Source organism: Antechinus flavipes, chromosome 6 (assembly GCF_016432865.1).
Source record: "Antechinus flavipes isolate AdamAnt ecotype Samford, QLD, Australia chromosome 6, AdamAnt_v2, whole genome shotgun sequence".
In the NCBI taxonomy this organism is placed as follows: Eukaryota; Metazoa; Chordata; class Mammalia; order Dasyuromorphia; family Dasyuridae; genus Antechinus; species Antechinus flavipes.
The window spans coordinates 17,028,771-17,045,739 of NC_067403.1; the positions used below are offsets into that span (position 1 = coordinate 17,028,771).

A 16,969-nucleotide genomic window follows, 5' to 3' on the forward strand; every position below is an offset into this window, starting at 1 on the left:
ATCTAGAGCGCAGGCGGCCCTCATGCTGGCAGCTGCTAGGGGGCCCCATACTGCGTAGAGAGCTGGGTGCATAGAGGCATCCTAGAGCTGGCAGCCACTAGGGGGCACCGTGGTGTACAGAGGGATAGTAGACCACCATGGGCTGGCGGCTTAGGCCTTCAATGTGCCTATAGATGCAAGGGGCGAGGTGATGTGCAGAGGGTGGGCAGGGCTCATGTGCTGGTCGCCGCTAGGGGGCGCCATATTACAGAGAAGATGAGCGTGCAGGCCTCCATGTGCCCACAGCCGCTAGGAAGCACGCCAGTGCGCAGAGGGCGGGCAAGCACCCTGGGGCTGGATGCTAGGGAGCGCTGTAATCTAGAGCGCAGGCGGCCTCATGCTGGCAGCTGCTAGGGGGCCCCATACTGCGTAGAGAGCTGGGTGCATAGAGGCATCCTAGAGCTGGCAGCCACTAGGGGGCACCGTGGTGTACAGAGGGATAGTAGACCACCATGGGCTGGCGGCTTAGGCCTTCAGTGTGCCTATAGCTGCAAGGGGTGAGGTGATGTGCAGAGGGTGGGCAGGGCTCATGTACTGGTCGCCGCTAGGGGGCGCCATATCACAGAGAAGATGAGCGTGCAGGCCTCCATGTGCCCACAGACGCTAGGAAGCACGCCAGTGCGCAGAGGGCAGCAAGCACCCTGGGGCTGGATGCTAGGGAGCGCTGTAATCTAGAGCGCAGGCGGCCCTCATGCTGGCAGCTGCTAGGGGGCCCCATACTGCGTAGAGAGCTGGGTGCATAGAGGCATCCTAGAGCTGGCAGCCACTAGGGGGCACCGTGGTGTACAGAGGGATAGTAGACCACCATGGGCTGGCGGCTTAGGCCTTCAGTGTGCCTATAGATGCAAGGGGCGAGGTGATGTGCAGAGGGTGGGCAGGGCTCATGTGCTGGTCGCCGCTAGGGGGCGCCATATTACAGAGAAGATGAGCGTGCAGGCCTCCATGTGCCCACAGCCGCTAGGAAGCACGCCAGTGCGCAGAGGGCGGGCAAGCACCCTGGGGCTGGATGCTAGGAGCGCTGTAATCTAGAGCGCAGGCGGCCCTCATGCTGGCAGCTGCTAGGGGGCCCCATACTGCGTAGAGAGCTGGGTGCATAGAGGCATCCTAGAGCTGGCAGCCACTAGGGGGCACCGTGGTGTACAGAGGGATAGTAGACCACCATGGGCTGGCGGCTTAGGCCTTCAGTGTGCCTATAGCTGCAAGGGGTGAGGTGATGTGCAGAGGGTGGGCAGGGCTCATGTACTGGTCGCCGCTAGGGGGCGCCATATCACAGAGAAGATGAGCGTGCAGGCCTCCATGTGCCCACAGACGCTAGGAAGCACGCCAGTGCGCAGAGGGCAGCAAGTACCCTGGAGCTGGATGCTAGGGAGCGCTGTAATCTAGAGCGCAGGCGGCCCTCATGCTGGCAGCTGCTAGGGGGCCCCGTACTGCGTAGAGAGCTGGGTGCATAGAGGCATCCTAGAGCTGGCAGCCACTAGGGGGCACCGTGGTGTACAGAGGGATAGTAGACCTCCATGGGCTGGCGGCTTAGGCCTTCAGTGTGCCTATAGATGCAAGGGGTGAGATGATGTGCAGAGGGTGGGCAGGGCTCATGTGCTGGTCGCCGCTAGGGGGGGCGCCATATCACAGAGAAGATGAGCGTGCAGGCCTCCATGTGCCCACAGCCGCTAGGAAGCACGCCAGTGCGCAGAGAGCGGGCAAGCACGCTGGAGCTGGATGCTAGGGAGCGCTGTAATCTAGAGCGCAGGCGGCCCTCATGCTGGCAGCTGCTAGGGGGCCCCGTACTGCGTAGAGAGCTGGGTGCATAGAGGCACCCTGCAATGGCAGCCACTAAGGGGCGCTGTGGTGTGTGTAGGGCGAGTAGGTTTCCATGTGCTGGCTGCTTCGAGGGGGAGGCCGTACTGCGAAAAGAGTGGGCAGGCTGGCCTCCATATGTCAGCAGCCGCTAGGGGGCGCGACGCTGAGCAGAGAGCAGGAAGGCCTTCACGTACCAGCAGCTGCTAGGGGGCGCCATACTACATACAGGGCGGGCAGGCCTCTGTGTGCTGGCCGCAGCTAGGGGACACTCTACATGCAAAGAGTGAGCAGGCAGGCCTCCAAGTGCTGCCCGCCGCTTGCGGGGCGCCATACCGTGCAGAGAGTGGACAGACGGGTAGGCAGGCAGGCAGGCAGACTTCCATGTGCCGGCAGCGCTAGGGGGCGCCGTGGTGCACTTGAGATCGTGGATGAATGGAGCTCGGTTACTGACCAAAGACCCGGGCTGGAGAAGGCTTGAGGGTCGTGGGGGGGGAAAGGGGGGCCCTCCCGGAGCGGGACCGAGTTTGGGAAGCGGGATGGGAAGGGCAAAGGAAGGAAACGGGAAGCCCGTGTCTCCTTGGCACAGCCACGCTCCGGGCTCCACTGCTTCTGCCTTTCCTTGTTACCAAAGAGACAACCTGAGGAAGGGAAGGGATGGGGTCGGAAGTGACAATGACAGAGGCGCAAAAGACAATGTAAAAATAAGTACGTCACCACTGTACACTAAGGGAATTAATGTTTAAGGGGGAGGAGCTGACCTCCGTAAAGTATTGGAGTGTCAATATTGAATGACCTTTGACATCTGGCTTCCAAAGTTCTGGGGCCATATTGAAAATGTGGCTGAGAAAGGGAATAAACAGTTCGCTCTCATCCACATTTTTAGAGAGTTTAGAGAGAACTGTTCTCAGGAAGAGAGCCTGCTCACTCTGTAGGGTTCCCCAAAGCTCCTTTATTTAGTTTCCAAACTGAGCAGAATAGAAAGGGAAAAGGGTTCTCATCCTGGGCACCCCGGCAGGAAAGGGTTCCGAGAGTGCCGGGGACTTCCCCAAATAAAGTCTCTCCTCATCCCCTTGGGGAGACTGATGAAAACCCCTGTCCAAGGTCACAGTAAGTGGACCCCCAGCTTCTGCCTCCAGATCCGAACAAAAGTTGAAAAAGCCTACGATGATGAAAGTAGTCCACGGCTCCCCGCCTGATGAAACTGACTGCATGATGTGGAAAAAAGCTAAATTCTGTTTAGTGTTCTCTGTGTAAGAAGACGGGAAAGTGCATAACACACTTTAAAATATTCTGAAGGAGGCGGCTATGGGATCCGGGGGACAGAGCCCTTCATCTGGACCCCGGAAGACTTTGGACATTTCTTGGACGTGCCTCGCTGATCTTGGACATTATCTGACTTAAGTTTCCTCATCTGAAAAATGAGAATAGTAATAAGATCTACCTCCCAGACTTGGGAGGATTATACGAGATAACCTATGTAAAGTGCTGTGCAAACCTTATATGAATGCTAGCTATTAGTCATCTAAAAAGGCGTCTATTTTTCCTAAGTCAAATACCAGAAACTCACAGAATTAAGCCTGAGAAGATTAAAACCAAAAATACAAAGGATTTTCTGTGCTTTGCTTCAAAATTCATATAATGTCAAAGGACTTAGGGGATGTAGTTGAAAGGATATTAGGAATAGCAAATTACAGGGTTGTTGTTTTTACAACAATTTCTTTTAATGGCCACAGATTTCTCCTTGATCTAAACACCTTATTATGAGCAAAGAATTCATTGAATCCTTAAATTGCACACCACCTAATTATTTTTGGCATATGATTTCTTTTATTTCAGATATAGTCATAGTCCTAAGCAGTTTTTAAAAAACTTTTTCTCTGCTTCTCATACTTTCAGTTATCTAAGAGTTAAATTTCAGTTACCTGGCCTTCATCCAGAAAGGTTTTTTCCTAATGGACACTAATGTTCTTGAATTATTTTTTCTTGTATTCAGTATCTTCCGACCAATCTTGCCTTAAGTTTTATATGTTTGGTGTAGACACTTATTTTGAGATACTGTTCTCCTCCATACATCTGAAGAAAGGCAAAACTCCTAAATATGTTAGGATGAATATGAATTTGATTCCTTGTAATCGAGATTCTTTTGATAAAAGCTACAAAAGTATTACTTATCAAAAAAGAAATCTTAAAGTAGATGAAATTCAAAATTAGAAAATACCACATAAAATATCTTTCTTACTAAATCATCCTCTCATCTTCTCTGTTATTAAGTTTTATCTTTGTAATTCACTCACAAACCTGATTTACTTCATTTTATGCAAGTTGAAATGCCATTACTCAAGAGCCAGTCTCATATTAAAAGTCTTTGTTGTTCAGTCATTTCAATCATATCCGACTCTTTGTGACCCTATTTGGGATTTTCTTGGCAAGGATACTGGGGTGATTTGCCATTTCCTTCTCAAGCTTATTTAATAGATGAGGAAACCAAGGCAAATGGGGTGAAGTGACTTGTCCAAGCAACTGTCTGAACTTTGAACTTAGGAAGATAAGTCTGACTCCAGGTCTCTCTCTCTCTCTCTCTCTCTCTCTCTCTCTCTCTCTCTCTTTAATAACTTTTTATTGATAGAACCTATGCCAGGGTAATTTTTTACAGCATTATCCCTTGCATTCACTTCTGTTCCGATTTTTCCCCTCCCCCAGATGGCAAGCAGTCCTTTACATGTTGAATAGGTTACAGTATATCCTAGATACAATATGTTATGTATGTGCAGAACCGAACAGTTTTCTTGTTGCACAGGGAGAATTGGATTCAGAAGGTAGAAATAACCTGGGAAGAAAAACAAAAATGCAAACAGTTTATATTCATTTCCCAGTGTTCTTTCTTTGGGTGTAGCTGCTTCTGTCCATCCTTGATCAATTGAAACTGAATTAGCTCTCTTTATCGAAGAGATCCACTTCCATCAGTATACATCCTCATACAGTATTGTTGTTGAGGTATATAATGATCTCCTGATTCTAGCACTTTATTCTCTATGCCATATAGCTATCCTATTAAAAATCTAGTTTTAAGACTTCAAAATTTTACTTTTAAAATTCTAAAATAAGCTTTCCCAACCTATATTGTAACCCTCTTATTATGCTTGATCCTAATTTGTCCTTATTTCACTAAACTTTCCTTATATCTACTTCTCCTAGTCTTTTTCTCTATTACTAAAAAGGAAAAGAAAGCCAGCTTTCCCTATTTACTATCTGTATTTTACCCTAGCTCTATCTCTTAATTTTTAGCCCCGTTTTTCTCCCTGTTAAGTTTAATTATTCTTTACTCTGTGTAATATACATAGACACACATATAAAAATACTATAAAATACAATCTATATAAGCAGATATGACTTAGTGATATCAAACACCATTAATATAACTAAAATACTCAAAATGTATTAATTTTAAAAAGCAACCATCCTTTGAACTAGAACAAAAATTATAAGTACTTATACATGTATATATGTAGATATGTACATATACAAGCATATGTATGTATGATTGAGAGAGAAAAAAAGGTAATGGTTGTATAAAACCAAAGTTCAAGCACTGTTAGATTATATTCTAAATAAAATTATTTTTCAAAAGGAGAAATTTTTTTAAAATTTTAATTATTTTGAAATAATGCAGGGTAAAAAAATTCACCAGATGTGAATGTTATGGAATATTATTATTCTATAAGAAACAATAGGCAGGGTGATTTCAGAAAGGCTTGGAGAGACTTGCATGAACTGATGCTGAGTGAGATGAGCAGAATCAGGAGATCATTGTACACAGTAACAAGATTATGCAGTGATCAATTCTGATGGATGTGGCTCTTCTCAACAGTGAGGTGATTCAAACCAGTTCCAATAGACTTGTGATGAGAGAGCCACCTGCATCCAGAAAGAGAATTACAGAAATTGAATTTGGGTCACAATATAGTATTTTTACCTTTTTTGTTGTTGTTTGCTTTTTTCTTCATTTTTTTCCTTTTTTGATTTTTCTTGTACAGCACAATAAATGTGGAAATAGGTTTAGAAGAATTGCACATATTTACCATACGTTGCGTTACTTGCAGTCTAGGGGAATGGTGGGAAAAGAAAGGGAGAAAAATTTGGAATATAAGCTTTTGCAGGGGTGAATATTGAAGCTTTACATATATTTTGAAAATAAAAAGCTTTTTAAAAAATCACCAGGTATAAGATATAAGCCAGAGAGCTTTATAGACAAGAGATGCTGAAAAGATTGCAAATTGCCATATCAGAATACTGTTTTAGGGACGGGGTGGCACAAGTCAGATGAGAGATTAAAGTCAGTAAGACTGCAGAGAAATTGGAAAATTCACCATGCCGCCATTTTGAAATGTTGACCAAAGAAACATTGGTGAAAAATCAGGGGCATGTTGACAACTTGGTGGAAACTGTAAAAAGGCTGCAACCAAAAATGGGCAGGGTCGAGTAGGTGATCATTTGTTTTTAGCCTCAGTAGACCAAGAAGTCCATATGTTATGGATCTGTGAGAATGAGTGACTTCTCCACAGTCATTATGTATCAAAAGGGGATTTGAACTCCTAATTAACTTCTAGGCCAGCCATTTATCCACTAGACCAAACCACTTCTATTACATAATTAGTACAAAATACTTTTTGTGTTATATTTTTTTCTATGATTCAAATTACTTAGTCCTTTTTTTAAATTTTAGGGCAAGTATTGTAAAACAGTATTCTTGATATTATCCTGATATTACATCTCCTAAATATGATCCTATTCTAGGACCTTTTACAGTATTTAATGACTTCTTGTTCATTCCTTTCAATCATTTCTTATTCTTTGTGATCCTATTTGGGCTTTTCTTGGCAAAGATCCTGAAATACTTTGTTACTTCTCCAGTTCATTTTACAGATGAGGAAACTGAGGCAGGATCACACAATTACTAAGTGTCTTTTTCACTCCATGCATGCCCAGGACTCTATCCACTGTGCCACTTAGCAGCCCCTACTTAATGACTTAAAATTTATTATTTTTATTATTAATATACAACATGCCATTATATTTTTAGGATGGGATCTAATAGAGATTTATCATGAAAGCATTGTTATTAAACTGACTGTCATTTTTATTTTATAGGTGTAATCCCTTTCCATGGATTTTCAATGTATGGTAAGTTGGGCTTTAAATGAATGATTTATATGTTGCTTTTACCAACATATTTATTCTCCCCACCTTATATAGTTGGCTAGTTAATCATGCTACATAGGTTTTAAATCTTCAATTTCATGTTTGTTTGTGTGTTTCATTAAAAAATAAACTAACGGTTCATTTTCTTTGTTATATATTAAGTATGTACAACTGTTTATTTTATATATATAAAAGTTGTATACATATATATATATAGTTTTATATATACAGAAGCTATACTAGTTGTCTAGCAAATTAACATTTACTTTGAATTCTGTTAGTAGAAATAGTATGTGTGTAATGTTAAGATTTAGTTTTAATACACAGTGAATAATATGACTCAAGATTCTGGAGTTTGAGAGCCATTCACACCAGGAAATTTTAAAAATATAAATGAACCAGGAAGCATTAAATGGAAAATAGAGCATCAGGTTTGACCTCCTGATTTGCCTAGGCTGTTGGTATGTGCTACATCTGTCACACTGACGTATGCAGTCAGCCTCAAGTACGTGTGAAGAGAGGCTGGAGGGCCACTCTGTCACCCCAAGCCAGCAGATGATGAATGAGGAGCTAATGAGCTTTGGGCCCTGTTTGGAGCGACAAACGGGACAGTTTGAGGAAGCCTGTCAGGTGCTTCTGGCATGGAGTTTTAAAATTTGGAATTCATCATGACTAATACATTCTAAGGGGTGGTTTTAATCATCTGTCTGAGAATTTCATAGGTTCTGGCAAAAAAAAATTCATAAATCATTGAATATTTTACTTTACTTTCAATAGTGCTCAATATTTTAAAAAATCTAGCTTGATCAACAACCAGTTAATTTCCATGATCTGTGTTCCTTCTGCATGTGGTATGGCTTAAATTTATTAAAATAAATACATCTTAATAATTTTATTCCCCCCTCAAAATAAAACCGGCTAAAGTAGGAAAATTAAATAAAATTAAAATTAAAATCTAGGTTGATAATGTAAATATAAAGCATTTAAAACTAATGTTTCAATAGATAGCAGATAACATTCAAGTTACACACAGAGGCAATTTGTTATTGTTGTCTTCTCTGGTCTCAGGAATGAATAGTAAAGCTGCATAATAATTTGTGGTGCTACAGCATTGACATTTGAACCCGTCTTTTACCACAACTCCATAGCAGATAGAATTATAAAGAAATTCTAATGTGTTTCCATTTTCTAAAAACAAATTAAGACAATAATATGTCTTGATTAAATCTATATTCTTGTCCTTTAATCATAAAGTTAAAATTAATATTCTGTTGCATGAAGTTAATCTGCATCATGAAAATTGATTTGAAATATTTTTACAGTGAAACATTTGATTTTGTTCATTTAGATGATATAAAGGCACTGGTTGATGCCATGAAATTAAATAATTCTAAGTATTTCCAAAGTAAATGATACCCCATTAATTCAAAATTTGTCATTATATAAAAAGAAGTTAATGGAAATTATATTCAAAGCATTTAAGAAAAACTTCTAATATCCACAACTATTTAGCAGAATCCATTTATCTGTATATTTATTTTAATTATGTATATTATCATTCTTAAAAACACCATATACTAAAGAGTGCCCACTTTACAATTAGTTTTAGGTAAACTATGAACCTGAAAACAATACAATTGTATTAATTTTTTTTTTAAATATGATGATCCATAATTTTTCCTAATTTCTACCAACCCATCTTCCCTTTGTTTTATGCAGATTAGTGAAATAATTTTAAGATTTTTTTTTAAAAATCACTTTCCAAAGGAAAGGATTAATTTAAAACTGATGGGAAAAAATAATGTATGTCAGTTTCCCTTTGGAGCAATGAAAACACAAGTCCAGTTTCTATTCCTATGTCTGTTCCTAATGAAACATAATACAGTTCTACTATTTTTGCTGCTTTAAATTCTTTTTTAGAAGTAGGTTAGCATATAAATCATAAACAAATTAATCTCCTGTTTTAAATATTGACATAAGTGGATCCCTTAAGCCTCTGTTACATATATTGGAAAGGAGTTGCATTTTTCTAATTTCATATAAAATTCTTTTTCTGCATTTATTCACTAAATGATAGTTTAAAAACATTCAAAATGAGGCAGCTAGTTGGTACAGCGGATAGAATACCAGCCCTGAAATCAGGAGGACCTGAGTTCAAATGTGGCCTCAGACACTTAACACTTCCTAGCCATGTGAGACCCTGGGCAAGTCACTTAACCCCAATTGACTCAGCAAAAAAACACACAAACAAACAAAAAACTTTCAGACCGTAAGATTAAATGTCAATATCTGAAGAAGTTAGATGCTTACTACAGAAATGAAATTGAATCTTTAAAAAGCAAAACAGAAAAAAAGGCACATACAGAGCTCCATCCTAATGTATCTGATGTACATATGCTTCATTCAACTTATTTCCTTACATTAGGATGTCCATGAGGATGGGACCGACCATATCTTTTCTAATTTATGTAGCACACCTAAAAAATGTTTAATAAATAGTACTTAATTTTGACTAAAATAAATAGAAGTAGAATAGCTAGTGAATATATTAGCATCTTTTTTTATCCTTTACTTTTTTATGAATTTGGTGGGTAGCTTATCAGCTCCATAACTATATTTTCAATTAGAAATTTATCCCTAAAATTAGTTTGTCTTTATTTTTCCTAATCCTTCTGATAATTTAAAATGACAGTTACTAACACTGGTTTTCTTGTGATGTTTTGGTAAACAGAATCATCCGACTAAATTACTCTTAATTCCAGAGAGATGGAATTGACCTGCTTTAAGCATTTTATATTTTATCATTTTTTCCCTTTCATTTTTTAAAAGTGAAAAGAATCAAGAAAGGCAGGAGACTGATTGATGAACTCATTCCATCTCTTGCTGCTCTTAGCTATGACCCACTAGTGACTAGCTCTAGAGCTTCTTACCAATCAATTTTACATCATTGACAATATGAGTAATTTTTATTTTATTAAAGCTAGTAAATCTTCTGAATTCAGTTTTTATTCATGAGCCACGAGATGATTACTGTTTTTATTCCCAAAATCTTTATTATGACACTTTGAAAGATTTTTAAATCTCAAAAATCATTTTGTTACATTTTTTTTTTCTTACCAGCATCTAAAATTACAACTTCTTGACGTGCTGGTACAAAATTAAACTCACATATATCTGTCTACCATGCCTTTCTCTGCCTTGTGCAGTGATTTTATATTAGGTGAAAAAACATTCAATTTTTCTTTGTTAAATAGTTCCAGCTTCTTTTTGACAATTGATTTGTTGTTAGGCAAGTTTGAAAACAGCTCTCTGACCTTGGTACTGTTCTCTAAACTAAGCTAGTTCTTAAACATTTATTTTTAAATCATCTTTTTGAGGTTTTTAAAAATTCTAAGAACTTAGCAAAAATCATCTATATGAAAATTTAAATGTACTAGGTTTAATCTTCTCATACTGTATGTAGGTATGTGGTATATCAGATAGAGTGCTGAGTCTGAAGTTAGGAAAACCTGAATTCAAATCCAGCCTCAGACGCTTTATTGAATGTGTGGCCCAGGGCAAGGCATTGAATTTCTCTCAGTCTCAGTTTCCTTTACTGAAAAATGGGGATAATAATGACATCTGTCTCCCAGCATGTCTTATTTTTTAAGTTCAAATGAGATATTTGTAAAGAGTTTAGCACAGTTCCTGGAACACAGTAGATATTCCATAAATGCTAAGTATTATTATTGTGGAACTCCTATCTCAATAATTAGAGGAACTTGGATCTTTGAATCTCTATGGGCCTATGCCACTTTCCTCTGAAATCTTGAACTTTTTCTTTATTCTTTCAAAAGGTTCAAATGCTAGAAGGCAAATCTGATTCCTTTAGAGAGCAATGAGGATGCTCTCAGTCATCCTGTATACAAAGTTATAGATGATTTTATTTTTATCTTTTGTTGTTGTGGTTGTGGTTCCTTAAGAGTTTGTTTGAAGTTGAAAATGTCCTCTAAAAAATGTCTAGATGTGATGATTTTAGAAGTCTAGATCATATTTAGCTCACGCCTTGTTTCTGCTTTTTTTCAATTTAAAATCTCCTAATGGCAGAAAACCCAAATATAGCCAGACCAAGATGGGTACTTTTAACATGTGCTTCAGATCCAGCAAGTGGATTTAAAATAGTAGAGTCTAAAATTTAAAACAATAGAGGTCATAATTAGACATATTTATGATTGTTACTTCTTGATGAGTGTAGATACTAGGAATATATGTATTACTTGCATTCATCATGCATTTTTATTCATTAAACTAATTTAATAGTTTGCAATGTTGTCAATTAATTTTTTTTATCCTTTCAGTTGCTCCACTTTGTTTTCTGTACCATGAACCTTCCAAATTGTATCAGATATTCCGTGAGATGTATGTGCGTTTTTTCTTCAGACTCCATTCCATCTCTTCTCATCATTCTGTAAGTTCATTAGAAATTGAGTCAAATTAATTTATATCTGTAATTTTTTATTAGAAGATTATGTAGTGGCAGATTGTCTTTTAATTTATGTAAACTTATTCAAATAATATTATAAAACTACACATTCAATTGTGATATTGAATAACAGATTATAGTAGTGATATTGAATAACAGATTATAGTAATTTTGGCAAAAAAATCAGGACAATGGGGTAGTTTTAAGAAAAAAGAAATATAAGTAAGTGTTTTTATGAATAACTAGAAAAAATGACAATCATCAGTTAGATTTAGAGAAGTATCATCTTTTATGTATTGAAATGTGACAGTAAATTCAAAGTTCTGTAAAAAAATCATTTTAATGTAAAAGTAGCCACTTTTATTTGCCACGTGTGTACTGGCCTTTTTGATTTTGTAGAAAATGAAGCATTTTATACTATTGATAGGTAAAGAAATGATTACTTGTCACTTGTTTTCCAAGTTCATGATTTCATAGTTTGACTAGTTATCCACATAATTTTAAATGTTTTCCCTTAGCTTTGCTAAAGTTTTAGAAACAAGTAAAAAGTAAATAGAGCATAGCATTTAAAAAATCTCTCCATTTTTTTTGGTCCTTGCCTTATCTTTATTACTATTGTCTCCCTGTCTCTTCTAACAACTAGAATGAGCAGGCCTTTTGTTTAATTTTTGAAATGTATCTTTTTTGAGCTTCCTTAACCCTTATAGAGGTGGTTTTGACCATACAGTTGAAATGCTAAATAAAATTCACATGTGAGGGACCAAAAAAAGATTTTTCTATTTGATTTAATGAGCCATCGTGGTACCTGAGGAAGGTGTTTATATTGAATTATCTGCTCTTTATTCATTTCCTTTAATCACAAGCATTTTGGCTTGTGGGAGGTAGGAGAGGAGTTAAATAAATATCTTTATACAATCTTAATCTTAGACTGTTTTATTCCAAACTAAAGCTTTCAATTATGAAATGATTCTAGGATTGCATAGCTGTAAAGAATGCAATTCTGCCCAGCACCTTAGGACAGAAAATATTTGGATCACTTGATTTTGCTCTTCTTCCTTTTATCTGGAGTGGAAGTCAAACTCATAAAATCTCTCTTCTTATCTTCTACCTCGAGGCAGCCTGAAATTTTCTTCCCTTATTTCCCTGCACAGTTCTGTATGTCAGGGTTCAAAGCAGCCTGTGTAATTACTATTTCCTTGGACCTACCCCCTTCTCTCCCGCCAAAATGATAATGACTAGTTCTTAGATTTCCTGTCACTTGGCTATTTCAGCTTACTTTGGCCCACTCATTCTCTGGCCCCTTCTCCCCAGTTCAATGGAATTTGTTTTTCCCAATTACATGTAGAGATAGTTTTTAAAATTCGCTTTTCCCTGTCCTTCCCTTCCCCAACAGAGCAAACATTCTGAAATAGGTCGGACATGTGTACTCTTGTGTTAAACACATTTCTACTTTATAAAATTCAGAATTTTTCTGAATCCAGAGTCCAAACCATTCTTTTTCCCTAGGGTGAGAATTTGCAGGGAGTTGCCTTTTTTTCAAGCTTGCAGTGAATCCTCTGAATTTGGAATTGGAACAACTCTTTTTCTGTAGAAACTCAAAATTTCCCCTGCAGAGTCAGTCAGAGTGCTAAGCTGCCAGAGTTTTGATCTAGGCATCTATTTATATACTTTTCCTAAAGAATCCACTTTTATGTTGTGGCTTATGCTATATCAATATTACTTTCTTCTTTTTTATTGGTTATTCAGAGAGGCATGTTTAATGACTACCAAACAAATAGTTTTCCTGGTGGGGTGACAGAGTAAGGGAGGGAAAGAAGGGAAGGTTGCACATTATAGGAGGAGTGGGAAAAGCAACAGGAAATATTTTTCCCTAGAAGAGAGGCAACAGAAGGGGAAAGCCATTATAGAGGGAGACAGCAAAGGGTGTGGGGAAGGCAACAGGGAAATGCCCACAAACTGGCAAGTATCCAGAAAAAAAAACTAATTTCTCTGTGACCTCAGTAATCTTACATGTCGGGCCAAATAATGTTTTGTTCTGTGTAATCATGTTTTTCCTATTTGTGTGGTATAGAACTAATTGAATAGAGAGACCCTTGTGTCAAAAATGAGATATCCTGGGACATATAAGAAAAGCTGTTTAGAGACTTAAAAGATGAATGAAATTTCATGTTTGTTCAATGTGCTAAATGATTTACTGACATTTGCCATTTGTATTTTTGCTGCTTAAATTAAGAATATTAAGTGATATTTACATTGATATTCATTTTTTTCATTGTGAACTTGAAATAATTCAAGTACTATAACTATATTTTAATGGATTATTATTGTATTAGGGTATTGTTTCACTGTGTTTCCTGTTTGAGACACTTCTTCAAACTCATCTTCCACAACTCTTTTACCATCTACGGGAAATTGGAGCTCAACCGTGAGTATTTTTCTCTTAGTAATAGGGAAACATTCCCACATTAATCATTTTATCAATTAAAAATATTTATTAAACATATACTCTGTGAAAGACATTATGCTAGGCTACAAAGGCAAAAGCAAAGCCATTCCCATTCTCAAACAGCTTACGTCTAATGAGGGAGACAATATGTACATTTATTTATAAGTGTACTTTAAATATTTATATAAAATAGATACCATGTAGGGAAGGTCCTGGCACTGGGAGCACTAGGAAAGGTCTGATGCAGAAGTGGTGCTTAAGGTGAGTTTTTCGGAAAAGAAAATACTTTGAGGTGATTTAACTCTTTCAAGATAGAAATATATACCATTAAGTTAAATGGAATAACTATTCAATAATAAAGTATACCTTGAAAATCTTCTGAAAATTTATAGAAGGATTTATACATATCTAATACATTCTTTATCAGAAATTTCCTGTCTAGTAACAGAGTTACAACAATAAAATATTTTCTTTTCATGATGAAAGATATTTGCCATAAATGAGGAAACCTTTTGTGGAAACAAATACTGAATGATAAGTGTGATGTTCAGATTACTATGATATTCTGATTAACCAAAGCTAAAGAAGAGTAAAATTTGTTATGATGTATTAAAGGAAATATGTATTCACCCTATTTTGATATAGTTTGACTCCTTCAAATTGTTTGAATAATAGTACATTGATTATTTCATTTACCAAATGTTCGTTAAGCACACTGTACTTCATTAGGTCTTGAAGATTCAAAGATAAGATATGTTTCAATCTGTGATCTCAAGAAGCTTTTAGTCTGGTAGTAATTGGGGTTAGAAAATTAGTACTAACAATCCCTTCTCTAAGGAGAAAATTTAGATAAGGGAGATAACATGTAAGGATAGATGGATGGACAGATGGATGGATCAAATATATATATGTAAAATGTATAAGTATATCTCTGAGAGAAGAATTGAGAAAGTGGAAAGCATTTTTTAACAAAAAGTTCTACTAAGTGGAGAAGAATCAGGAAATGAGTTTGAACTAAATCTGGAAGGAAATGAGGTATACTAAGAGGTGGCAGTTAGGTGGATGTGTTTTTTAGACCTAAGAAGCAACCAATGGAAAGTCATGGAAACTGGTGTCATGCATGAGGAATAGGAAGGAGGAAATTTTGACTGAAGATGAACTGAAGTTATGTCTACTTAGGTTGGAGAAGTCGTTTAGAACCACATTGTAAAGAGCTTTAAATGCAAAACAGAGTTTATATTGGTCCTTGGACTATAGGGAGCCATTAGAGTTTATTAAGGGGGAAACTGGGGAGGGTGAAATGTTTATTTTGACAGTCTTGTAGATGATGGACTGGAGTGAAGCAGGGAAGACTAGGTAGAAACTTGCAATATGTCAAGCAACTAGGAGTGGGAGTTCTAAGTTAAGAGTAGGGAAAGTTAAGAAAGTTAAGAAAGGAAAAAAGAAGAGGAAAACCATATTGTGGAAATAGAAATCACAAGGTTTGACCATTGATTTGATCTGCTAATGAATGAGGTTGAGGAGTGAGAGCTGATGTTGAGTTTATAGCCCAGGATGACTGAAGGCATGGTGAAGGAAGGGCTCTTTATCATTGGAATAATCGAGACAGTCACAGACAAGATGGCATCTGATTTCATTATGGCTCGCCTCCAGCATTTCGTTTTTTATTCACCCTCCATTTGTTAATCAGTATAATCTAAAAAGTAGACAATAAAAGGAGAATTTCTCATGGCTGACCCAGGAATCTTAGCTGGTACTTTTCAACCTCCTAATAATGTAATCCTGCAGATTATAATACTATGGTATGGAATTCTTCAACTATGCAGTTCTACTGTCTGCTAGAGATTAGTTGCATTCTTAATTGCTAGATATATTTGCAAGGAATATTCCTAACTATTGAATGATTTGGTCTTTTTCTGAGTATTTAAATTTTTTTGAAGAGAAATAGAGTTGACACTTTGTTCCTTTTCCTCTTCATTACAGACTTCGTATATCATTTAAGTGGATGGTACGTGCATTCTCCGGTTACCTAGCTACAGACCAGCTTTTGCTTTTATGGGATAGAATCCTAGGATACAACTCTCTGGAAATTCTTGCTGGTAATATGAAATGTCTATTTGTAAAACATATGTATCCAAAAAAGAATAATCCTTTTCTTTATGTTGAGTAAATACTGCAACAGTACGTCCCCATCTGCAAACATTTACAGCATTTTATTCAGAATCATGGCATAACAAAAAGATTTGTAACAGAAGAGGCAGGAAATCTAGATTCTAGTTCCATCTTTGATCCTAATTGTCTTTTCAAATCTGAGCCAATCTTCAAACCTGCGTTCTCTTCCTCTGTAAAACAAATTTGCCTTATGTGATCTCTTAGGCCCCTTCTGGGTTTAAAATTCTGTTCATCTGTCGTAGTGAGAGTAGATATCAATATTTGTTTAATTGACTGAAAATAAATTATTAAATATTAAGATTAAATTGAATAGGGATAAAATTGTTCACTTCATTTAAAAATTACCTTTAGAAGTATATAGGAGAAGTAGAAAATGTCATAAGAAGATGAGACGATAAAGGATAGAAAAAAATGTGGCTATAAAACAATCGGTATGTAAAAGATCAAGGCTCTTTTGATAGAAAGCAGGTTCACATTCTCTTTCTTAAATGTTTTTTTTTAAATCTGTGATTTCCTTACTGTGTGAGTGCTACCTTCTTGACCTGGTAATTTAGTACAAGTTTCCCAGCATTTCTGGGGCCAAAAATGTATCACTTTGCTGCCAGTCTGTTGATGAACCTCTCTAAGCTTGGCGAGACGGGTCTTGGGGAAAAGAGACATCTGATCTTGCTCTTGGAGACTCTCCAGTTTTATGGTACCTGCCAGAGTTGACACTTTCATGACAGAACCTTCAAGAATCCAGATATCTCCATGATGAGATCTCAGAGCGGAGTGTCTTGAGGGAAAGAGATGCAATTCTCACTCAACTGGTGAGACCACATAGGCATTGTCTTACTCCTTTCTGGAAACCACAG

General features: G+C 37.7%; 1 protein-coding gene across 2 annotated transcripts in view; it reads left to right on the top strand.

Annotated features, from left to right (window-relative positions):
- TBC1D19 (TBC1 domain family member 19) overlaps positions 1–16,969 on the top strand; it is a 97,277-nt gene that overhangs the window by 70,918 nt on the left and 9,390 nt on the right. For both annotated transcript variants that reach the window (XM_051964595.1, XM_051964596.1), the window contains exons 16-19: positions 6,985–7,017; positions 11,373–11,482; positions 13,831–13,922; positions 15,927–16,042. In XM_051964595.1, the coding sequence (XP_051820555.1) occupies positions 6,985–7,017; positions 11,373–11,482; positions 13,831–13,922; positions 15,927–16,042 (351 nt within the window). The remainder of the gene's footprint in view (positions 1–6,984; positions 7,018–11,372; positions 11,483–13,830; positions 13,923–15,926; positions 16,043–16,969) is intronic.